The 25155-nt window shown below is 36.6% G+C and overlaps 3 protein-coding genes across 5 annotated transcripts; 2 read left to right on the top strand and 1 right to left on the bottom strand.

The window, feature by feature from the left end:
- The first annotated feature begins 823 nt into the window (after nucleotides 1–823).
- Nucleotides 824–12582, top strand: LOC111005948 (nucleoporin). Of its 2 annotated transcripts, XM_088119506.1 has the most exons (10): nucleotides 824–1009; nucleotides 1376–1508; nucleotides 2035–2617; nucleotides 2749–8702; nucleotides 9119–9998; nucleotides 10093–10739; nucleotides 11097–11244; nucleotides 11344–11425; nucleotides 11511–11625; nucleotides 12090–12582. In XM_088119506.1, exons 2-9 carry the CDS (start codon nucleotides 1458–1460, stop codon nucleotides 11611–11613), a joined length of 8448 nt encoding a protein of 2815 aa, XP_087975632.1. In that variant the 5' UTR covers nucleotides 824–1009; nucleotides 1376–1457; the 3' UTR covers nucleotides 11614–11625; nucleotides 12090–12582. The 2 variants fall into 2 exon arrangements, with proteins under 2 accessions (XP_087975632.1, XP_087975633.1); XM_088119507.1 differs by lacking the exons at nucleotides 824–1009; nucleotides 1376–1508 and having other exon boundaries at nucleotides 2472–2613.
- A 558-nt stretch (nucleotides 12583–13140) lies between these two features.
- LOC148208029 (FAD-dependent oxidoreductase family protein) lies at nucleotides 13141–14872 on the bottom strand. Its single transcript, XM_088119376.1, has one exon. The coding sequence runs from the start codon at nucleotides 14567–14569 to the stop codon at nucleotides 13334–13336; it is 1236 nt and encodes a 411-aa protein (XP_087975502.1). The 5' UTR covers nucleotides 14570–14872; the 3' UTR covers nucleotides 13141–13333.
- Nucleotides 14873–18303: 3431 nt separating this feature from the next.
- RSZ22A (RNA recognition motif and CCHC-type zinc finger domains containing protein) lies at nucleotides 18304–22862 on the top strand. Of its 2 annotated transcripts, XR_002600777.2 has the most exons (7): nucleotides 18304–18462; nucleotides 18794–18897; nucleotides 19780–19868; nucleotides 20506–20743; nucleotides 20904–21017; nucleotides 21386–22012; nucleotides 22450–22862. XR_002600777.2 is itself a non-coding variant. In XM_022277438.2 (6 exons), exons 2-6 carry the CDS (start codon nucleotides 18809–18811, stop codon nucleotides 21420–21422), a joined length of 567 nt encoding a protein of 188 aa, XP_022133130.1. In that variant the 5' UTR covers nucleotides 18304–18462; nucleotides 18794–18808; the 3' UTR covers nucleotides 21423–22862. The 2 variants fall into 2 exon arrangements, 1 of the variants encoding a protein (XP_022133130.1); XM_022277438.2 differs by having other exon boundaries at nucleotides 21386–22862.
- The last annotated feature ends 2293 nt before the right edge of the window (nucleotides 22863–25155 follow it).

Raw genomic sequence — 25155 nt, forward strand, 5'->3', positions numbered from 1 at the left:
ACTTTGTTGTCAAACAGATTATGGGCCTGACAAGTCCAATTATAATAATAATAAAATGCTATTTTCATACACAAAAAAAAAATGTAATAGCTGCATATCTTCTCAAGTAACCATGTTAGATCATTATAACAAATATAGTAAAAATGGTGGATGTGCCACGGGCGTCATTCTGTTTAATATGATAAAATAATGTTGTATTTAAGACCAAAGCGAACATAACTCTGCAGTACAACCAAAAGGTATAAAATATTTACTTAGACTATTTTGAGCCATAGGCTACGAAAATAGGGTTGGATATATGAGCTATCATGTATAAAAATGTTGGAGATTCGAATTCTCACCCATACATTGTTCAACTAAAAAAAATTTTGACGAATAAAAAATAAAATAATATTTAAAGCCTATGCAATAAATAAGATAGACTCAAAATCAGTTTTAAAAAATATTGAGAAAAATCAGTACTAGTAACAATTGTACAAAAGAAAAACAAACAAAAAAATATCATGTAAGCTTAAAATAATATGAAAACCGAATCAATCAAACAATTTTTTTAATGTATAACACAGTTTGAAATATGTCTTTAAATCAATTGAGATGTTGATTGTTTCATACTGATTAAAGTCAATATTTGTACAAGAGAGGGGAAAAAAAATTGTCAAAATGGACACGTGTTTGTCATTAGAAAAAACAAACCCGGTTCGCACAGACGGCCGGGTCCGGTTCATAACGAATAACAATTGCAGCTCGGTTCGCATACATACCAAACGGGCGAAACAAACTGAAAATATGTGTCCATTTTCTTTTGTTAAAATTTAATTTTCATTTCTCATTAAAATTTCTTGGTCCATCGTCTCGTCTCTACGTTTCACCAGCGAAAGCGAAGCTTGCGTGAGATCTGGAAAGCAAAAAGGGAAGCATTACCAACAGGAGTGAGGCGACGGAGCCGACGATTCCTTCAAACCAAACCCAACTTCAACTTCGAATTCATCGTCCACGAACTCGAATCAAGGTCTGTTCCTCCTTCATCCCCTTACTTTCTTTGAATATTGTCGCACTTTTCTCTTCAATTGTATGGAATTGGAGCTTCTGCTCTCTCATATGCCGCTTCGTTTGTCGGAATAATGCACAACATCATGCAAAGCGGAATACGAGACTATTGGAATAGTTTTTTAATACCTGTTGTTTGATTATTAGGCTTAGCTTAGGAGCATGTTTGTTTTTTGTGTTTGAATTGAAGTGAGACTTAGCATCCAAGACTAGTTCGTTTTGTTTTCTCCTCTTTTTCCCTTTTTTTGCTTTGTTTTATTGTTGTCCAAACACGAATGCGGCGTTTACGAACTGTGAGTTTGTGATGCGAAATATTATTTCCGTGTAGCATTTGCGCCTGGGAAAAGATGAACCGTCCACTGGTGATTATCATTTGAGTAAGTGTGGGTGCAAAAAACGGAGTGGATCGGATGGACAAGAACAAGAGCCGTTCCGATCTGCTCGCCGCAGGCAGGAAGAAGGTAAATTCGTGATCCTTTCTTTTTAAACAATAAATTAAAAGTTTATTGGAAAATATAGAAACATCTCACTCTTGTTGTTCGATAATTTCATGAACCTGAAAAATTCGTACTACTAATTTCATAGAAAATCTTGAACCTCATCTGAATGTTTAATATATATTGAGGTGGGAATACATAATTTTGTTGCCTTTTCTTTCTATGGTTCTCTTGCTGAGAGGGTAAAGTTGATTCTATGGAGTTTGTCGATGTTTCGAAGACTAGTCTCAATTTCTTTTATTATGTTTAGTTTTCCTTTCTTGGGTTTGTACCTCCTTGTGTCTCTCAGCTGGGAGATTCATTTGTGTTCCATGTTTATCAATTGTTGTAAGGTTGGGTAGTAGTTTCTATTTTACTGGTGAAGACCATCGATTGGGAGATTATTGGATGTCAAAATTTTTTTAATATTAAACAGTGGAATTTTAGACCATTTGGCTGCACAGACTGAATATTATCTTTCTCCTCTTCCTTTACTTCATCTATTTATCAGCTCCAGCAATTTCGTAAGAAGAAGGATAATAAAGGCACTGGCAGCCAAGGAAATTCGTCTAAAAATAAAAGTAAATTGGAACAGCAGGACGCAGATACAGAGATTGTAAATGTTGCTGCTAAACCCACATCTGGGAGTTATTCTACTGATGGGGTACTTGCATCTAGTTTTGATTGTGATGCAGATAATGTAGACTCTTCAGCATCACCTTCCGAACATTCTTCGGCAGCTGAGATCGATCATTCAACAGTCTATCTTAAGCAAGAGATGGATTTAGCTGAAACATCAGCAATTGACGAGGCTGAGATTCCGGTGGAGGAAGTAGGGTATAGGGAGGACTGTGATCGGCTGATCCAAAATGCTGAGGCTGCTGGAGTTATGTCCTCTGGACCTTCCATTTTGATCGATGCTGAAGTGAATAATAATCACCTTTGTAATTTGTCTTCCACTGAATCCTCTTCCCAAATTTCTTCTGCTTCTGTGGACGAGCAGGGAAGAATGGTCGAAGTGTGGAGTGGATGTAGGGAAGAAGAAATATCGCCTGCACGGTCTGCGTCTTTGTTGCAAGCAAGGGAAGATGTAGGTTGTCCTCTTATTCTTTGGTACTTATTTGCTAATGTATTTTAGTTATGATTTGTCTGATAAACTTTGTGGTGATGGAACCAAGTGAAAGTTCTTTATAAGTTGAATATATTCTTATTTCTTGATTGATAGGCATGACGGAGGATGCTTCAATGCAATCTGATCAAGTCTGTGAAACACAGCTTGCAGAAGACAAGCAACTACAGACTGGTGGCATGTACGAGTCAGCAGCAGAGACTACTTTTAAAGACACACACTGTGATGAGGAAGAGATTATTACAGTAGATGTGGCATCTGTATCTGGTTTTGCAACTGTGTCAAATGACTTTTCAATTTCTAATCCGGGAGAAAATTTAGGTATGCAGAGTAGTTCTAGTAGTAGTAGAGATGATTGGAAAGAAGAAAGACAAGTTCATGCAGAAGATATGATGCATCCAAGTATGTATCAAGTGCAATACATGCCGGAAGATAATTTTGCAGTACAGTCTGAGGGCCATGAAAGGCCTTCACAAACAAGTGCGAAAATTTCTGAAGGGGGAGATGCTGATGCTATCTTCCCTAATGCGCATATGACCACGGATTTGGCAGTACAGTCGGGGACCTTTTATTCGTTTGGACAAGAGAGTGAATTTCTTGATTTACTGGAGAGGGTGAAAGAAGAGTTAATAGTAACAAGTTTCTCAAAAGATATCTCTAACTTGCAAATTTCTGAACAAAATGTACTACAAATGGAGCTTGATAACCAGCATCGTAAATTAACCAATGATATGTCTCTAGTCAATACCTCACTTAATGAAATTCTTGAGAGGAATCAAAGCCTCGTGGATGAACTTTCACAGTGCAGATCTGAACTTCGGGATGTTTCAAGTGCAAGGGAGGAGCTAAAAAATCAGTTGCTAACTGCAGAGGCTGAGATAGAAAATCTTTCTTCTCGAGCTACTGAGTCCGAGAAAAACTTGGAAAAGTTTCATGCAGATATGTTCAGGTTGTCAAAGGAGTTGGATGACTGCAAGCATTTGGTAACAGCGTTAGAAGAGGAGAATGAAAGATTAAATGGTGTCATCACCTCTGAAAATGAAAATAAAATGAAACTAGCCGAGGAAAAGGAGTTGTATATCAATGAGAATGAAAAGATATCATCAGAATTAAGTAGCTTTAAGAGCTTGAAGGTGGCTTTGGAGGATGAAAATTCCAAGTTAATTGGGAGTTTGTCTTCAGTAGCAGAGGGAAAGACAAAGCTTGAAGAAGAAAGAGAGCAATTGTTTCAGGTGAATGGGACATTGTCAGTTGAACTTGAAAATTGTAGAAACTTGATAGCTACTCAACAAGAAGAAATTACCAACTTAATCAAGAACCTTGCACTGGTAACAGAGGATAGGACAAAGCTTGAAGAAGATAAGACCCTTTTGTTTCATGAGAATGAGAAAATGGCATCTGAGCTGCTTGTTCTTGATGAGAGACTGTCAGCTGAATATGGGGAACGTGTAAGGTTTGAGGATGACCTTAGAGATGCATTAGTGCGGCTGGAGAAACTCACTGAGGAAAACATATTTCTTAGCAACAGTCTTGATATACAGAAATCTAAAACAGAAGAACTTTGTGGTGAAATATTACCTAAACAAATGAGATCTATAGAAGATGGGAATCAGACTGAAACTGCAGATTCTGGCTGGCATCGTGTAAATAAGTCCCAAGAAAATGATGCTTACCAGATTAAGAAACAGGAACTTTTTGACGATTCTTTTGAGTTTATTACCTTGGGTCGACACTTAGAGGAAGCATATCTCGTATTACAGAAACTCGAGAAGGAAATCAAAGGATTGCAGTCCAATTCTGCCTCCTTTAGCAGGTCAGGTAGTAAAGTGGCTGCCCCTGCTGTTTCAAAACTGATTGAAGCCTTTGAGACAAAGGTAAATGAAGAACATGAGGTGGAGTCTGAAATTCAGTTACCTGAAGATCCATATAAGTTATCAAGTGAGCTTGTGGACAATTTGGGATTACTGCTTCATCAAGTGGTCGTGGATAGTGAAAATGCCAGTGTCTTGCTCAAGGGAGAGCGTGATCATAAAAAAGTTGCTATATCAACATTGAACAAACTCACGGATCAATTTGAAGCTCTGGAGAACCATAGTAATGATTTGGTGATAGCCAACATTGATCTTGGGGTTTTATTTGAATACTTAAAACATCACGTGGATGATGCTGGTGGGAAGATCTATGAACTTGAGAATCTTAATGAGTCCTTAAAGCAACAAGGCTTGTACCACAAAATTTCCAATTGTGAGCTTGCTGAAAGATTACGTGGATATGATTTAAAACTTACTGAGTTGCAGAGTCAATTATGTGATCTTCATCAAAGCTCAAATGAGATGGTTTCTTCGACATGTAATCAGTTAGACAAGTTGCGAGAGGGAGAAATTGCAAGGGCAACGATACTTGAGAAGGACTTGCAGTCTTTCTTATTGGAGCTTGCTGAGTCAATTGCTAAGCTTGATGAATCATTGGGGAAATCTGATACTGCAGCCCTCAAATTTTGCACAAATGACCAACTGCCTAGTTGCATTATTGCGTCTGTCATAGATGCTGTAAAAATGATTGATGATCTGAGAGAGAGACTTCAGGCTACAGGTGCCGACCGTGAAGCTTTTAGGATGTTATATGAAGAAGTAAATGAAAAATATGATAATTTGTTCAGAAGGACTGAATTCTCTGTTGATATGTTGCATAGGATATATAGTGAGTTGCAGAAACTTTATATTGCTTCTTGTGGATCTGTTGGTGGAAGTGACATGAACATGCAAATCAAGGGGCTGGGCGATCCCTTAGATTACAGCAGCTTTGAGGCCTTTATCAAGCTGCTGGAGGATTGTATTACTGAGAGACTGCAACTTGAGTCTGTAAACAATAAACTTCGTTTAGACTTGGAACACATGAATGTAGGATTTGTTGATTTTAGCAAGAGATGCCTTGATTCTCCTGGCATCAAAAAATTGATTACAGATGTTCAAAGTGTGTTATTACTGGATGATGCTGAGATGGATGTTGAAATGCCTGCTTTATATTTGGAATCTATGGTATCACTGCTTTTACAGAAATATAAGGAGACTGAGTTGCAATTAGGCTTATCTAGAGAAAAGTCTGGATCCCTAATGATGAAATTGACCGAATTGCAGGAAAGTGTGCACGACTTAAGTACCTTGATTCTTGATCATGAATGTGAAATTGTTATTCTGAAAGAAAGCTTGAGCCAGGTACAGGAAGCCTTAGTAGCTTCACGATCTGTATTAAAGGATAAAGCTAATGAACTAGAACAATCAGAGCAGCGAGTGTCTGCAATCAGAGAGAAGCTAAGCATAGCTGTTGCCAAGGGAAAAGGTTTGATTGTGCAACGGGATAATCTCAAGCAGTCACTAGCACAAACTTCTAGTGAACTTGAGAGGTGCTTGCAGGAGTTACAGATGAAAGACACTAGACTGCACGAGACTGAAACAAAACTTACAGCCTATTCAGAAGCAGGTGAGCGTGTTGAAGCACTGGAATCTGAGCTGTCGTACATTCGAAATTCTGCTACTGCACTAAGAGAATCATTCCTTCTTAAAGATTCAGTTCTTCAGAGGATAGAGGAGATTCTGGATGAACTAGATTTGCCAGAGAATTTTCATTCAAGAGACATCATTGAGAAGGTTGATTGGTTAGCCAAGTCTAGTACTGGTGAGAATTTACCTCATACCGATTGGGATCAGAGGAGTTCTGTCGCAGGAGGTTCAGGCTCTGATGCTAATTTTGTCATTATGGATGCCTGGAAAGATGAAGTGCAGATGGATGCAAATGTTGGGGATGATTTGAGAAGAAAATATGAGGAGCTGCAAACAAGGTTTTATGGGTTAGCTGAACAAAATGAAATGCTTGAACAGTCATTAATGGAAAGGAATAACATAGTGCAACGATGGGAAGAGCTTCTAGAGAAGATTGACATTCCTTCACAGTTGCGGTCCATGGAGCCAGAAGATAAAATGGAATGGTTACACAAATCCCTTTCAGAGGCTTTTCATGATAGGGATTCTCTCCATCAGAGGGTCAATTACTTAGAGAACTATTGTGGACTGTTAACTGCAGATCTGGATGATTCACAGAAGAAAATTTCTGACCTTGAGGCAGAGCTCCACTCACTCGTGCTGGAGAGAGAGAAACTTTCTGAAAAGTTGGAAATAATCTATCACCATAATGAGAATCTAGCATTTGGAAATTTTGAGAACGAAGTTGGGATCATAGTATTACAAAATGAATTAAGCAATATGCAGGAGAACTTAATTTCTACAGAGCATAAAATAGTGAAATTGGAGGCTTTGGTAAGTAATGCATTGCAAGACGAGGATGTGAATGATTTGGTTTCTGGTAGCAGTATTGAATTTCTTGACTTGATGGTGACGAAGCTAATTCAAAATTATACAGCATCTTCATCAGGGAAAGCTGTGCTTGGGAAGGCTACCAATGGACATGATACTGAAGAAGAAATGCTTGCCAGAAGCAAAAATATGCATGATGCTTGGCAAAATGATATAAATATTCTCAAGAAAGAGCTGGAGGATGCCCTGAATCAATTAATGGTTGTGACTGAGGAGAGGGATCAATATATGGAAATGCATGAATCACTAGTTGTCAAGGTTGGAAGTTCAGATAAAAAGAAGGATGAGTTGCAGGAACTGCTTAATCTGGAGGAGCAGAAGTCAGCGTCTATGAGAGAGAAGCTGGAGGATGCCCTGCATCAATTAATGGTTGTGACTGAGGAGAGGGATCAATATATGGAGATGCATGAATCATTAGTTGTCAAGGTTGAAAGTTCAGATAAAAAGAAGGATGAGTTGCAGGAACTGCTTAATCTGGAGGAGCAGAAGTCAGCGTCTATGAGAGAGAAGCTGGAGGATGCCCTGCATCAATTGATGGTTGTGACAGAGGAGAGGGATCAATTTATGGAGATGCATGAATCACTAATTGTCAAGGTTGAAATTTCAGATAAGAAGAAAGATGAGTTGCAGGAACTGCTTAATCTGGAGGAGCAGAAGTCAGCGTCTATAAGAGAGAAGCTGGAGGATGCCTGGCATCAACTGATGGTTGTGACAGAGGAGAGGGATCAATATATGGAGATGCATGAATCACTAGTTGTAAAGGTTGAAAGTTCAGATAAAAAGAAGGATGAGTTGCAGGAACTGCTTAATCTGGAGGAGCAGAAGTCAGCATCTATAAGAGAGAAGCTAAATGTTGCTGTTCGGAAGGGGAAGTCTTTGATTCAACAGCGAGATAGTCTGAAACAAGCTGTTGAAGAGATGACCACTGAGTTGAAACATCTGAGATCTGAGATGAAGTCTCAGGAAAATACTCTTGCTAGTTATGAGCAGAATTTTAAGGATTTCTCTGTTTATTCAGGACGTGCAGAGGCCTTGGAATCAGAGAATCTGTCTCTGAAGAACCGGTTGGCTGAAATAGAGAGGAATTTTCAGGAAAAAGAACATAAATTGAGCTCAATTATCAACACTTTAGTTCACATTGAAGATAATGTCGATGTTAGCGAAAATGACCCTATTGAGAAGCTGAAACAAGTTGGAAAACTATGCTCTGACCTGCGTGAAGCTATGTATTTTTCTGAACAAGAGTCGGTGAAATCTAGAAGAGCAGCAGAGTTACTTCTTGCAGAACTGAATGAAGTTCAGGAAAGAAATGACACTTTCCAAGAAGAGCTAGCAAAAGCTTCCGACGAGATTGCAGAATTGACCAAGGAAAGGGACTTAGCAGAGACTTCCAAGCTTGAAGCTCTATCTGAACTTGAAAAGTTATCTACTCTGCACTCCAAGGAAAAAAAGATCCAATATTCTCAGTTCATGGGATTAAAATCTGGCCTTGATCGATTAAAGGAGGCCATGCGTGAGATCAATTGCTTACTTGCTGATGCCTTCTCCAAGGATTTGGATGCTTTTTATAATCTGGAAGCTGCTATTCAGTCATGTACTGAGCCTAATGGTCCTGCTGATGTCAATCTTTCTCATTCCATTGTGTCTGGTGCCTTCAAATCTAGGGATCTGAAGGACAAGGTACGGTTCCTCTGTAAATTTACTTTTTCTCCCCTTAATAGTTGTTTTATTATCTCATTTACCTTGGCTCCTGTTTTTGAGGTGTGGTATTTGGGTTGATAGTTCTATAAACCAAACTTGGGTTTGTTAAATCCAGTTTTCTCAACTCCTTAGCCCATAGATTAGGAAAACTCTCTGAATTTGCTCCATAACATCTAACCATCGTCTCTGGTCTCTTTCTTCCAGAATGTATCAACTTCTTAATTAAACATATTAGTTAAATAAAAACTAATAATTAATGGGAATTTTTACAATAAATAAGTAAATAAATTTAGTTGGAATGGTAATAATAATGATTAAGATTTAAATTCTAATATGGTCTCAATACTTTTAAAACGTCAATTTTGGTTTATTAATGAGGGTTGCTTTTCTTTTAGGGGAAATTTTTTTCTCTTGATTCCTGGTCGAACTTTTACACTAATGCTCATGTGGATGAAAATGTTGCAACTGAAATACATAGTCTTGTGCACCAACTAGAAGAATCGATGAAGGAAATTGGTGCTCTGAAAGAAATGATAGATGGGCATTCTGTGTCATTCCACAAACAATCCGACTCTCTATCTAAGATACTGGGGGTACTTTATAGAGAAGTTAATTCACAGAAAGAATTGGTTCAAGCATTAAAGTGGGATGTGCAACAGAGTGAATCAGTTGCAAAAGACAGAGAAATGGAAGGTGATATCTTATGTAGAAACATTGCTATGCTTTTTGAAGCATGCACATCTGTTATTAAGGAAGTTGACGAAAGAAAAGGGGAACTAATGGGACATGATTTGACCAGTGGAAATTTGGGAATGGAAATTATCTCCACTACACCTGATCAACTTTCACACGCTGGAAAAACTCATTTATTGTCTGAGGAATCTGTCCGGAAAATTGCTGACAGGTTGTTGTTGGCAGTGAGGGAATTTATAGGTTTTAAAGCTGAAATGTTAGATGGTAGTCTAAAGGAAATGAAGGTTTCAGTAGCAAATTTGCAGAAAGAGCTTCAGGAAAAGGACATCCAGAAGGAAAGGATTTGCATGGAGCTTGTTGGTCAAATTAAGGAAGCAGAAGCAACTGCGAGTAGATATTCAATTGATCTTCAAGCCTCAAAGGATCAGGTATATGAGTTGGAGAAAGTAACGGAACAGATGGATAGCGAGAGGAAGGTCCTGGAGCAGAGATTAAGGGAGATGCAAGATGGTTTGTCTATTTCGGATGAGTTAAGGGAGAGGGTCAGGTTACTCACAGGTTCGCTTGCAGCAAAAGACCAGGGTATGTTAAATTGTCCTTAAATCCTTCATATATCTAATGTTCACAGAGATTATAAATACTTAGGCTGGCTTTGGTTAATGTTTATTGTTTGCAGAAATTGAGGCCCTAATGCATGCGCTTGATGAGGAGGAGCTGCAGATGGAAGGTTTGACCAAAAAGATTGAGGATCTGGAAAGAGACTTGAAGCAAAAGAATCAGGAACTTGAGAGCATCGAAGCTTCTCGCGGGAAGCTCATGAAAAAACTCTCAATAACAGTGACGAAATTTGACGAGCTTCATCATCTGTCCGAAAGTCTCTTAACTGAGGTTGAAAAACTTCAAGCACAGTTGCAAGATCGGGATGCTGAAATATCGTTTTTGAGACAAGAGGTAACTAGATGTACCAATGATGCTCTTGTTGCAACCCAGACAAGCAACAGAAACTCAGAGGATATCAACGAGGTCATAACATGGTTTGACACAATGGAAGCTCGGGTGGGGTTGTCTCATAGTGGTCATGATGACAAGGAAAATGAAGTTCGTGAATGCAAGGAAGTACTCAAGAAAAAGATTACATCTATCTTAAAAGGAATTGAGGATCTCCAAGCAGAGTCTCAGAGGAAGGATGAAATGTTGCTGGCTGAAAAGAATAAAGTAGAAGAACTGAAACGCAAGGAATTGCAATTAAACTTGCTTGAAGATGTTGGAGATAATAATAGAGCGAGCAGTGTCGCCCCTGAAATCTTTGAATCTGAACCATTGGTGAGGTTTTTGGTAGTTCTTCTCGTATTTTGAGTATAAAATACTTTTGATAATAATAGATTGTACTTTCGATCATAATTTCTTGCCATTTCTGATGTTTCATGATTTTTGTGAAATAGCCTCTTGCATGTTCATCCATTCGCATTTTCCCCTTAACTAAACTATGAAATGAAATGTTCATGTTTGCTTAGTTTGCATGTGGATGGTGATGTTAAAGTTGCTTTTTGTTCAATTATCATTTCCTCATTCGTTATGAAATAACAGAAGTAATTAACTCACTCCATACGTTACTATTGTCATTGTTTTTTCTGTTGAAGCACATTGTGAAAAGTTGTATCTTATGTACTCTTTTGGCAGATTAACAAATGGGCAGCAAGCAGTACCTCTGTTACACCTCAAGTCCGTAGCTTGCGCAAAGGCAATACTACCGATCAAGTTGCGATTGCCATAGATATGGATCCTGCTAGCAGTAGTAATAGGTTAGAGGACGAAGATGACGATAAAGGTAAAATTCTAAACTAGCGTGATTATTATCTCCTTCCTTTTCAATTTGAACTTGTGATCTAATTGCCTAAACTATCGTTCCTTTGATTCTCCATTATAGTGCATGGTTTCAAGTCGTTAGCTTCTTCGAGAATTGTTCCAAAATTTTCAAGACGTATGACGGACATGATTGATGGCCTTTGGTATGCATATGCATATTCTTTTTAGTCACTTAAATATTTAGATCTGAACAAGTCTGAAGCACGATTTTGTTTATAATTTTTCTAGGGTTTCTTGTGATCGGGCGCTGATGCGACAACCTGCTTTACGACTGGGGATTATTATCTATTGGGCCATATTACATGCACTTGTTGCCACATTTGTAGTTTGAGCAGTGAAATTGGTTAGTCATTCATCTTTTCTTCAGCTGTTCGCTAATATATCGGGTTTTTTTTTAGAGAAAATATATCGGTTATTATATATATATATATCCTTTCCTTTTTTATGTCCATATGTTGCTTGATTGGTCGTTGTTAACTTTAGGTTAATATCATGTCCACTATAGGCGAGTTGGAGGATGATTTTTTAAAAGAGAATATTTAAGGTGCATAACTATTTCGATTTCTGTTTTCTCTTTTTAAAAATTAAGTTTGGAAACATTAATTTACTCGTGTGTTCTTTTGTTTTGTTGTATAGTTTTTGTAAACATTTTCAAAATCTAGCCCAACTTTAAAAAAAAAAAAAGAACACTTCTAATCCTCCATAAGCATTACAAGGCATGTCAATCCTACTTTGTTACACGAACACCGTGCACGTGCAACATATTCGTGCAATATCTGTAATTTCCCTTGCCTCTCATTTTTCCAGGTCCATAATTCGCCGGAAGAAAAGAAGAAAGAGTTGGTATAACTGGTTCCCCATCATATGGATAGACATTAGGTTCCTCATTCGTTTGTACATGTTTTATTTTTCTACCATTAGAGTGAGCTGATCAGATGATTTATTTTTTCTTTCGTTCATCCCCGACCGAGCGATTGCGATTTCCCCAATTTTTTCCTTGCAAATCGCAGATTGCTTGGCCGCATCAAATAAGGATCACAGAAATCTTTGTCCATTTCAAAGTATAGATCATCATTTTGTTTACTCAGAAACCAACCTTACTCTCAGATTGTACGAGACACAGCAATTTTTGTTACAAATTTTTGCTACAAAGCCGTAAAAGGGCTCTCCAGCTTTTAGAATAGAAAACTTTGCATCTTGTTATTTGTTTCCAACTTTGAGATATATCATCGCATCTGCATGTACTCAAATTTAGTTTGTACGTCAGGTTGTGAATATAAAATTTAGATCTTCTGCTCCCCATTTTATTTTAATTTTATATATATCTCATTGGTCGGGTGGTTATCTATTTAATTCTTAATATTTTTAAAAATTGCGGTTAAATTCATGAGCTTTGAGTAATGATTTTGTGTAACAAAGTCGTAAATGTCAAGTGATTTGGCATGAAAGAGATTTGATATGTTAGCTTCAAAGCCGGTGTGTTATGTTGAGTCAAATCTATTAACAGTTATCTAATACATGTCACATGAATAAAAAAAAGCACAAAAAAAATATGTATTTTTCCATATAGTATTGAGTTCAAAATTTTATAAAAATACTAAAAATCACTTCTTTGACCTTTAACAAAAAAAAATTTATTTTTATAGATAAATATTTATTTTATGTCATTTCGTATAATTTTCTTTATATTTTGTTGTGAACCTAAAGAGAGTATAGGTGCTTTAATCAATTATCTCTTCAACCACACATCTTATTCTTACCGAGCAAATAAAAATAGAAATACAATTTTTTTTTTATTATTTGTTGAGCTATTCTTGAATTAGCAAGAACACCATAATTTAGATGAGTATGAAGCATATTGAATCAGCAAGAACACCATAATTTAGATGAGTAGGAAGCATACACCATAATTTAGATGAGTAGGAAGCATAAACTAAACAAAGCAATTGAAATTATTAAACATAATTACCAAAATTCAAAAACTAAATGAACATATTACCGATGGAAGAGACGAGAGAATAAGCATGAAACCCATAAACGAATCAGAGGAGCTATAGTGGTGATGCTTTTACTTGGTCTAAAAAGCTCTTGAAATTCCCTTTTGGATTCTCCTCAAACCTTGCTATCCTGAAATACTTCAGCTCCACCCTTTCCGCCGTCCCGTCCACCGCAAGATCTGCCAGCACTCTCCCGATCGCCGGTGACATTTTGAACCCGTGCCCCGAGAACCCGCCGCCGATCACCACATCCTTGCCAAATTCCCCTCCCAAAAAATCAATCACAAAGTCCTCATCTGGTGTCATTGAGTACATACACAGCTGCGTTGCCACAGGCTTGCTTGAATCCACTGCCCCCCCAAATCTCCCCTCAATCCACTCCTTCAATGCTACCACCGGTAGCCGCTCCCCGCCCCTCCACGGCCGCTTGTCGGGATCGCATGGATGCCCGCCGTGCACCGCTACCTTCATCAGCCCTGGGAACTCCAGCGACGGCGTCCCGTAAATGTACGGGTCGCCGTAGCTGGCGAACGTCGGGAAATCCCCTCCGATGGCGTACTCGGCCTCGGCCCCCTCCTTGATCCGCCAGTAGCAAACAGTAGTCTCCAATGGCTGAATTGGCAATTCAATCCCACCAACTAATTTAACTAACTTTGCAGCCCAAGCTCCAACCGTCACCACACATTTCTTTCCCCTAAATCTCTCCCCATTGGCTGTGGAAACAACAATTCCTCCACTACCCTCATCCCTCTTTATTGCCACCACCTCTGAATTGTCCTTCAAAACGGCTCCGTTTTTGTACGCCAAAGTTTGGAACATAGCCACCGCCTTGGTGGGCTTGATTACGCCGCCGTGCTTGCTCCACACCGCCACCCAATCCGCCGGAATCGCCACCCTGCCGGAGTATTTCTCCGCTAGTTGCCGGTGGTCGAGGACCCGATGGGGAATCGAAAGTTTCTGGCTGGTGTCGATGACGGCAGCGAGACTTTTGTCGTCCGATGGGCCGAAATCGAGCTGCTCCGCCGGAAAATAGACCCGGTAGCCGATTTCCAACTCGGCGGCCCGCCAGAGGTCGTAGGAGTCCATGACCAGACGGTGGTAGTAGTCCTCCGGGTAGGTGGCGCGTATGGTGCGTGACTCGCCGTGGGAAGACCCTCGGTGGTGGAGGAAATCGAACTGCTCCAGAATCACAACTCTGTTTCCTCTTTTCGCGAGATGGTACGCCGTTGAACTGCCCATTACGCCGCCGCCGACGACGATGACGTCGAATTGACTAACGGAATCTTCCATTTCTCTCCGTCGGAGTTTACGATGAGGGGAACCGGCGCGTGAGCAACGATGTGTTTATGGTCAATACTCAATACCAACAGAAGGGAGTTTAAAATTGAAACCCAGAGGCTTCTTGGAAGTTGTCAGAGTTTAGGATAAAATGACGATAATGCCCTTTCTCAATTCCCTTTTTTCTTCTTTCACAAATTAGTGTTCACGGCCGAACCGAAACCCAAACGAATTTTTAATGTAAAGAAATAAAAAAGAAATACTTTATAAATCGAACCGAACCGAAATCGATGGTGCCATTCGGTCCAGAACTAAGAAAGAAAGAAGATGCAGGAGAAGAGAAGAATTAGACTTGGTAGAAGAAGAGAAGAAGATTCGAAATGTTAATGTTAAAAGAAGAAGCAGAGAAGTAAAGGGAAACTCTAGTCATTTGAAAAGTAAAAGGGAAAATAATGAAATAAATAGAAAAATAAAATTTTAAAGTATTGATTATTTCGTATTACGAAAAAAAATATATTTTAATAAAAGCAAAAGCCTGTCATGCTCCCAATCTGGGCTATCACCCATCATGTCAGGCGCTACAGGTAAGTCATTATACATTTATTTATTATTTAATATATATATTTTATATATTGTATACGGTTCGGTTCGATTTTGGAGTTTGGTTTTCAACTCTCTAAATTTTGAAGAATCGAACCGGACGTAAAATCCGTCAAAATCGATTTTTTGAATCGGTTCAGTACGATTTGTTGGTTTAGTCGGTTTTCTCAATTTGGTTGTGCACCCTTAATTTAAACTATATTATGTGTCTTTTTGTAGATAATTTATAATGGTTGGTTCACTCTCTTGGTTGGTTCTTGTTACACCAACTCCACTATGATTATGGTTAGAATGATTTTGTTTGTCGTGATTGAATTGATCTCGGTTGCTTTTTGAAATGAATGGATAAAAAATTAATAAAAAAATATTTCAATAATTTATAAAATGAGCATTTGGAATGCAGGTTCGGTCAGTGACTTGTGAATGTTATTTACATTTTTCTTTGTAAATAATGGAAGAAATATATGCATGTTCTTTATTTTTAGAGAGAGCTTTAAATTATTTAGGCTTTCGAAAATTATATTTAGTTATTTCAATGAAAATTTTCCATATCTACAAATCATAATTTTTTGTTATTATAAAAAAATATTGAACCTAAAACTATTAGCCATAAGTAATTTTTGTGAAACTGTTAAAAAATATTGGATAGAATTGGTATGAAATTAAAAAAAATTACATGGTGTACTATATACTTATGGGGTGGCAGACCGAACTTACAACCTCAAAATTGAAGGTATATGTCAATTACCGCTAAGTTATGTTCGTTTTGATGACCCTTATCATGTTGTATTAAATAAGATGTCATAAATCAATTTATCTCGAGGCCTAGAGCACCACGCATTTTATTTTAATTTTCTTTTAAATGTAATCAAACGATATAATTTTCTACAAAAATTGTAAATTGCTTAAAACTATTAAAAAATAAGAGTAAAATTACAGTTCTAATTATATTTAAACATATTTAGCCACTGTATTTTGATGGTTGTTTATTTAACCTTCAATCTTTAAACTTTAAGAAATCTATATTACATCTGTTTACATAGAATTGAAATTTCATGTCTTTATTGATGACGACATTGTACACGTGTTCAAAGTAAATACTGATTTGTTTTGGCATAACGCAATAGATAAATGACAAAAATCTTTATAAAAAGAAAGTCATATGCTAAATTACAAAAATTTATATATTGTTCCATGCATGCACCACTTTATTTTATTCAAAACTATTTTTTCTCTCTTTTGCTTGTGTCTTTAACTTCGGATCGGTTAGACTGAGTCTACCTCAACGTTAATTGACATTTATATCCTATTATGAAGTCGAGAGTTTGAATTCCCACTCCCACAACTCAGCACTAGTTGACATTTATTTCCAAAATGAAGTTGGGAGTTTGAATTCCTACTTCCACATGCTGTATTATAAAAAATAAAAAAACTTCGAACTGAATCTATCATGCAAAGAATAGAAATACGTGCCAAAGTAAATATAGCTCAAGGTAATTGACATATACCTTCAACCATGAGATTGTGAGTTCGATCCTCCATCCCCACATGCTACACTAGAAAAAAAGAAAAATACATCGAGATAAATGTTTGTATTGTACCGACAAATACTTAGTTGTTGCAATTGTTAAAATAATTTATCTCAACTGTGCTTCTATAAAAATTAAATGCAATAGAAAATAAATAAGTGTTCGGTAAATTCAGATTGAAAATGAAATATTCAAAAAGTTTGTTAGCACGGGCGCCAAATTTTTTGGGAACCAATCTCAAAAGCTATTATTGTCCAAATTTTACTAATTAACATAATTAAAAATGATTTTATTTATATTAATATATAATCAATTTGGCCAACGCTTTTTATCAAAAAAAAAAAAGTACGTTTTGGGCTGATAGAAACAAACTTAGAGTCTGGCCCAACCACAGCAGAGAGGAGATCTGTAGACATTGGGCCTTGTGACCCAGCCCATTATGATTTACTCGCCCGACTCATTGGTCTTTGGGCCTGTTCAAAGCCCGTGTTCGTTCTATTAGCCCAGCCCAATGCTCGTTTTCTTGGAGTTTCGTTTATATAAATGAATCTCTAAGGTCCGTTGCAAAATAAATGCCTTTTTTTTGTTTAACTATAAAATAATAAATGCTCTAAAAATAATTGTTGATGTAGAATCATGGACAAGATGCTAAAATAATGAGCCATCGTCTATATTCACACATCTGAGATCGCCAAATGTTTAGGAGGCAGAGCTCTTTTATCGCGAAATTAAACCAGCTATTAACGTAGACTTATTTGTCAGTCGTGTCGGGTCTGCCGCTCAGTTGAAAGCTATGAAACAAGTATGCGGTAGTTTGAAACTGGAATTGACAGGACGAGTTGACAAACTTGCAAACAGAACATCGTATTGATGTGGTGTTCGACTATGTTCACTCTAAAATTAAAGTCAGTACTTAGTTCGAACCTTTATCAAGCCGAACTTAGTTAGGTTGCTTAAAGACAGTGTACCTTTGAAAAGGTGGGACTCCACTTTTTGTGGTTGAGAACTGAGTCTCACACTGTGATACGTATATTTTAACTAATTTATTCATTTTTCAATTTTAGCTTTAACTCTTACGGTTTACGTTTCAAATTTTTGTATCAATAAGTGAATTAATAATTTGTTACTTGCAATTTGAATTAAATTCATTTATTTTTTTATTAATAAAATTATAATGAATTAAATTTCTTATTCAACTAATATATTTTATTAAAAAATTAGTGCAGTTTAGACAGAGATGAGAGTAAAGCAGTAATAAAAGTCATTCAAAAAAGAAAAAAGAACTCAAAGGCACATAAAGAATATTATTTTAACAAAAACTTTAAATGAAATTTTGTTTGAATGAAAACTTACTAGAAACTAAAATTGTATATAACTTTTCAAGTAGATATGACATAATTATATAAATTAATTAATAAAATTCGATACACGTTTTTAAGTTGCAAGTATTTTGTCGGATGTCCCCGACCCCGAAGGGACAAGTTCCGGATAAAAATACTATTGAATGAAAAAAAAAATTCCAAGTAAAAATTGATTTTTGCTTAGAAAAAGATAAAAGAAAAAAAAGCCCACGAACGGGAGGTTAAATATTAGAATACGTCGAAATTTTGGGGTAATCTATTAATTTCAATATTTGCAAGGAGTCCGACCTAAATTTGCCGGATATATAATTCAATCCGTAGTACGCGAAAACCAAAATATCTGAAGCTTGGAGAGAGAAACCCGTCGGGCTGCTAGGGTTTTTACGGTGCCTGCATCGTCGGCTCCGATCTGTTCGTATGTCTTCTCGAATTCGTTTTCTTTTGGATTTTCATGCTTTCTTCCTGAATTCTCACCTTGAAAGATTATTTATCAAGCCTCCGGTCATATTCCGCATGTTGGATTGTTAACCCTAAGGCCAATGCTCGATTTTCTGTAATTTAGTCCGAGGATGAACATTTCGTAGAACTTCTGTTCGATTTGTATGTTTTTAGTTATAGGATTTTTAGGAGTATAATATGCGAATTGTTGTATTGTATTGTATTTTTGTTCATGAATGGGCGACACGACGTTCCTGTTCGTGCGCTTATTTTTCGGTAACTTGGCTGATTCTTTATGGGATTGACAGGTTTATCGAAAAAAGATGTCTCGCGTGTATGTTGGGAACTTGGATCCAAGGGTTTCTGAGCGCGAGCTTGAAGATGAATTTCGTGTTTTTGGAGTTATTCGAAGGTGCGGTATATTTAACTTCATGCCTCATGAGCTACCTTTTTAAAAAAAAAAAAAAATTGCTTCGCGCACTCTGTCTCTGTTGGGTTCTGAAGTGGATTGCAAACTCATTCAATTTATGTTTAATCCCGTCTGCCAGGGGATATACTACTTATTAGCCGGTTAAATTGTTGAAATGTACCCCAGGTTCATAGCAATATGTACAAATTCAAACACTTCATTCTTGATATAAATTCTTACCAGCCACACTGCTAGGCTTGGCGCACCATTAACATTATGATTTCAAGAATTTCCAACTTTTAATCGTCAAATTTACTGATTTATCTGTTTACTACCAACTTTTTTGCCTTGGCCATGCATTTAGATGAAATTAGATCACAAGAATTCTCATTGATAACTCTTGAGAGATTTGTGTTGACACCATGGTCCTACAATGCAAGCTACTAATATTCATGGATTGGTTAGTCACCTAGAGTTAAAACTTTGACTTCCATTTTTTATTCCAGGTTACTCTTGGACATGATTTCCTTCATTATATCTGCTTTTTGGTTGCAAAACACTTAAGATTAGGAATTAATACTCCTGTATTTGAATTTTGACTGAGTGGTCACGGTCTCATTATTGTGACTGAGTGGTCACGGTCTCATGGATTCTTAACCGCATGGCACTCTGGTCATCTATAGGGATATTTGATTTTCCCACCATTTTATGCAACCAAATGTTATATGGTTTGCTGACACTCCCAGACGTGCAATCTGATGATCTTTGAGGACTGAGCAGTTCATAGGGAAAAGGAAAGCCTACCGTCTGGGTGTTAGACTGACTCATACATATTTTGTTTATTTTAATCATTTGGTTTTTCAATTTTTGAATGTTGTGTTTCAGTGTATGGGTTGCACGAAGGCCCCCAGGTTATGCCTTCATAGATTTTGATGACCCCAGAGATGCAAGGGATGCAATCCATGAATTAGATGGTATGTGTGGGCTTTTTTTGCTTTTTATATTGCTTTTGTTTTTTATTGGTGAAAGGTTCTGTATTTGGATGCAGTTTTCATTGTTTTAACTTTTAGTCGTTGGTGCATTTTTTCATACATATCTCTTGGCCTTAACAATGATATTTAATAATGCTTTTGTGTAGAGCTTCTTAGTATCTGATTCTTTATGTGCATCTTGAATAATTAAACTAAGTTTAAGCCCATAATACCTTTTCACCTTCACACAAACCATCTTGTCCTCTATTATTGGTTTATTCATTGATGCAATGCAATTTTATATGCAACAATTTTTTCATCTTTAATATTTTATTAGGCACCCCTTTTACTTGCTATTTACACTGAGTTGAATCTCCTATGGCTTTCCTGATCATTTTTCCTTCAGCCTATTGAATATAATCAAGTTTTCATCCTGTCATGTGTTGATGGTTTGTTCTTTGCCTTTTTGATATTTGTGTTTGAACTTGTTTAGCAATGCCTTACTATATTCACTTGTTGACTGACAGTTCATGTCAATCAAACTATTCTTTACATGCATTGTCACTCAACTATTGTCATGTTTTAGCATTTATGGTTTATAGCAGTTCGTACATAATAAGAATAGTAAATTCTGAATCAGGAAAGAATGGCTGGAGAGTTGAGCTTTCTCACAATTCTAGAGGTGGGGGCGGTGGCCGTGGCGGAGGGGGTCGTGGTCGTTCTGGTGGTTCTGATTTGAAATGCTACGAGTGTGGTGAGCCTGGGCATTTTGCTCGTGAATGTCGTTTACGTGGCGGCGGCGGCGGCGGCGGTGGTGGTGCAGGAAGAAGACGTAGCCGCAGTCCTCGATACCGTCGGAGTCCAAGTTATGGTCGCAGGTCAGAACATTGAGATTGAATGTTGCATTTATATTTAGTATATATTTGGTTTATAATTTGTCACATTTGTTTTTACTCCCAGTTGTCTGCATTTGGATTTCTTGATCCCCTTTGGTATTATATATGCTCTGGGGTTTTGACATCATTAGTCTCTTTATAGGAGTTATAGTCCCCGTGGAAGATCCCCAAGACGCCGCAGCTTGTCACCTCGTGGGCGTAGCTATAGCAGATCTCCTCCATACCGTGGAAGAGAGGAGCTGCCTTATGCCAATGGGTGAGGCTCTTTGATATACCCTGCTTTGGTAGATTTAATTTCTCGTCCATGACTGTGGCTTCCTAGTCTGCTTGCTACAGCTATAGAAAGAGCTGTTACTTGGGCATTTTTGTTCTATTTATTGCTTTCCTTCCATTCTTTTAATATCTTGGATGTACACATTTTGGTGCCAGTCCTTGCTAGATATATGGAATTTGTTTGTTTTACTGTGTTGTGGGTTTTTTTTTTCTTTGGTTGCCCCAATGGAAGACCTCCATATTCACTGATTGTTGTTAGTTTGTGCATTCTTGTCCAGAGATTATTTCACTTCCAAGTATCAACTAATTATAATTATATTTGGTTGTGTTCACTGTTTCACTTTTGTGCAGAAATGGTGTAAAGGACCGACGTCGGAGCAGGAGCTGAGGACAACGGGCTTCTCAACCTGGCTTAGTTAAACACAGGATGTTTAGAGGATTACTCCGATTCTATGTGTTTTTAGTGGTTGGACTTCATAACGGACCTTTTTAAAATCGGGCGACGCCCTCAGCCTCTACTTTTGAGTTTGGATAAGTCCTTTCTATCTTCAATTTGAATTGTTTTTTATTTATCCCTTCAATATAGTTGTAGGATCTATATACTTAAGTATCATCAGTTCATATTTATTTTGATAATGTTATTAAGCAAATGTCTTGAAGGGCACTGCTAAAGGTGTATGTTTTTTTTCCTTGTTGAGGTGTCGTCTCGTTCTGCTTCACTGCTTTTCTGCTTCTAGTCGTCTGCTTCTGCTTCTGCTTCACTGCTTTTCTGCTTCTGCCCTATCCTGGGATTTCGTTCTACTCTGCCCAGCTCTGGGATCTTCAATTTGGAAGGTTGTAGGTCCCAGCCGGCTACAACTGTAGATGCTACTATTTGATTGAATCTCTGCGGTTGTGTTGCACGCTCTCATAATGTTTATGGCCATTCCTTTTTAATTAACTTGAGGATTGAGGAACGGCATCAAATGCTTCTGGCAGGTACATGAAACTGTTCTACAGAAGTTTGGGTTCGGTTTCTTGCAGAAAATAACATTTTTATGCATTCTTAAAAAAAACATATTTTGCTGCATAGCATTCTTCTCTTGGCATTTTTTTCTCATACTAGGACGTTGTTTTTCCATCCCATTTATTACCATTTGATTTGTTTCTCCATCGTCAGTTCTGGTTACTAATCATCCATCTGAATCAGGGAGTTTGCATATGATCGTGTGGTTTAGGATTTTTGCATCTACTTAAGTGGAGGTGATTAGGCATAGGAGAGTCAGTATTTTATGAATGGTTATTTCTTTTGAAATATTGTATCAATTTTTGTTTATACGTTTTAATTTTATTTTACCTTGTTACGAATAACTTGTATGTTGGGTCGATTGCCATGCATGCTGTGCACTACTTTGGTTGGGCGATATCTTGTTAAGTGAATTGTGTCGAGATGCGCCACTCCTTCAAACTGAGTGCTAGTGGGAGTTCTCTTCGGTCTCGAAAGTGCTTTTTTCTTGCGGTGGTGAATGTGAATTACATATCGACTACCCATTCCCCGCGATTCTTTAGAAGTCCTGCATCCTTAGCAGAGATTATCTGGGTCGGTCCTTTCCATCTGCTTGGGTAGTTCGTTGAGAACATAAGTCCTCTGTGGGGTCGGCATCTGAAGTCGAGCCCGCCTAATCTCCTCCCATTTTCTAGAGCATGCGGCTGCCAAGTCTTTCTGCTATATATAATTGTTTTCACGGTCTATGTAATGAAGATTGTAATTTGCTTTTTATAGATTTGTTAGAATATTTGGATAGCCATAGCTGGAATTGGTAATTATGAGGACGTTGGCTTTACTGAATTTTCCTTCCGACGAGATAGCCTTTGAGGCACTCCATTTATTGCATTTTCAAAGGGAGACCAAGTTTGGCAATGATTACAACTTGGGACCAAATTTATAATTTAAATTATATTTGGACTCGAAGGGAAATAAGAGCGAGTGGGAGAAAGTGAGGAGTGCATCTTATGATATTGATTTTGGCTTAATACGTTGTTCTAGTTATTGTCTGTCTTAGTCTTAATGGAGTTGGTAATTTAATTATTTCTCTTGGTGGATTTCATGTGGAATGATTAATAGTGAACGTGTTTTGTTGCGGCAAACTACTTGGATAGAAAGATGACTTGAAGATTGTGATGTGTAGAAGTAGAACGCTTGCTTTTTGTTTTTTCTCATAATGATGATGTTTTTGGGAAGATTTGAGGGCAGTTTGGAAATTATGTTCACAAAAATTATTTGTAAAAATTAAAAATGTAGTTTTTTTTTTTTTGGTGAAACATTTATAAGTTAGAGGTTTCTCATATGATTGTTTCCGCCTACGAGAATCTACAACAGGGTCCCATCCATGCATGTTTAACGAGTAAATAGATAATTTTAGAGTGGTTGTATGTAATGTAGTGTAGACGGAATATACTCAAATAATCACTCAATTTTGGAAAAGCAAAGAAAATAATTGGGAAAAAAGAGAGTCGTGAGATTTAAAGACATGTTTTAGTTTCAAATATTTAGTCTCTAATTTTTATAAGGTTTTAATTAAAATTTTCTTATGTTTTAACATTATCTACCTAATCTCTCACCACGTAAGAATGCAAGTATGTAGTATATTGGTAGAAATTTTGAAGACAAAAAGAGGTTCAAGAGATGAAAGTTCAAAATTTTTACCAATTTCTTAGGATTTTGGATGATTTTTTTTCTCCTTTAAATTCTGCAAATTCACCAAGTGTTATGTTTGTTATATAAATCTATCATTGTCAATTATACCATTTACTAATGATGAGGGATTAATTTAAAAATATTAAAATTAAATTGAAAATTTTTAAATAATAGAGATTCAGTTTATAAAATACCAAGGGATAAGCATATATTAGGCCTAAATTAAATGTGACAATTACGAGTGGGCCCTGTTTCAGTTCATTGTAAATCATGGTATGGATTTGGTCGGTTGTCAGTTTATGAATACCAGTCTTCTTGTAATTAAATGACTTGACAGTTGGAATTTGTCTGAGACGAAAGGTTTAGACTTCTATTTCACATATAAACATAAATTTTACGTTAAATAAAAGTCATCAATGTTTATTTGTATGCCATTTCTTTAAGTAGAATTGAAAAATACTTCGGTTTAAAGATGAACTCTCCATTTTTTTAGTATAAGAAATTGGGACGTGAGAATTTGAACAACAAAAAAAATGAAATTATACATAGTTTAAACTCGTAATCGATCTATATGGTAATTAATTGGTTAAGTTCTACTTCGGTCATGTGCCAAAGTTGTGACATTAATTTTTATTTCGAATAATTTAAAACAATTTTCAATGCAAGGTGTTGAGAAGAATCCACTTCTTGGATGTTTTTTGGTCGATCACTAATCCATTTCCACTTGTGAAAAGAGTGAAAGAATGATTTCAATAATATTTCTTATGGGTTTTGAAACTTCTTTTGAATTTTCTTAGCATGCAATTGAGATTAAACTGGTCAAGATTGGTTTTGAAATTGGAGACTAAAATAGGGCAAAATTCAAAATCCGCATCCAAATGAAATTTAAACAACCCTAAAATCAACAAATCGCTAAATTATAAGTCCAGTTTTTTAACTTTGGCAAGTGTTTGAATTTTAAAAGATGTTTAATAGCCTTTTAGGTTTTCAATCTTTCATCTAATTGGGTTTACTTTTTTTTCTTTTTTCTTTTTTTTTTTAATTCATAAACCTATTAAACTTAAAAATGAAATGTTGCCGTTAAACTTTGTGTCCAAAGAGTCTGTAAATTTTAAAAGATATTAAATTCATGATGATTTATTAGATACAAAACTAAAGTTTTTAAAACCTATTAAATATAAAAGTGAAAGTTTCAACATTTATTAAAAATATCACTTTCTAAAATTATTAGTCTTTGTATTTTTAGTTTTGGTTCATTTATGTACCTACCTCTAGTCTCAAAATGTTTGTTTTGATCTCTATAATTTTTAAAAGTGAACATTTTGGTCCCATAAATTTATTTTTAATCTCATTTTTATATCACAATTTCAACAACTACACTATATTCAATATATTACTTGAAATATAACAACAAGTTTATATTAAAGTATTTCTATCCTGTGTA

The sequence above is a fragment of the Momordica charantia genome (assembly GCF_013281855.1).
Source record: "Momordica charantia cultivar OHB3-1 chromosome 11 unlocalized genomic scaffold, Mcharantia_2.0 BLBB01000011.1, whole genome shotgun sequence".
NCBI lineage: Eukaryota > Viridiplantae > Streptophyta > Magnoliopsida > Cucurbitales > Cucurbitaceae > Momordica > Momordica charantia.

Coding starts and splice junctions, on each gene's coding strand:
- LOC111005948 (XM_088119506.1), top strand. CDS start 1,458: ATGGACAAGAACAAGAGCCGTTCCGATCTGCTCGCCGCAGGCAGGAAG. Junction 9,999..10,092: donor GCTTGCAGCAAAAGACCAGG/GTATGTTAAATT, acceptor TATTGTTTGCAG/AAATTGAGGCCCTAATGCAT. Junction 11,426..11,510: donor GACATGATTGATGGCCTTTG/GTATGCATATGC, acceptor TAATTTTTCTAG/GGTTTCTTGTGATCGGGCGC.
- LOC148208029 (XM_088119376.1), bottom strand. CDS start 14,569: ATGGAAGATTCCGTTAGTCAATTCGACGTCATCGTCGTCGGCGGCGGC.
- RSZ22A (XM_022277438.2), top strand. CDS start 18,809: ATGTCTCGCGTGTATGTTGGGAACTTGGATCCAAGGGTTTCTGAGCGC. Junction 20,744..20,903: donor AGTCCAAGTTATGGTCGCAG/GTCAGAACATTG, acceptor GTCTCTTTATAG/GAGTTATAGTCCCCGTGGAA. Junction 21,018..21,385: donor GAGCTGCCTTATGCCAATGG/GTGAGGCTCTTT, acceptor ACTTTTGTGCAG/AAATGGTGTAAAGGACCGAC.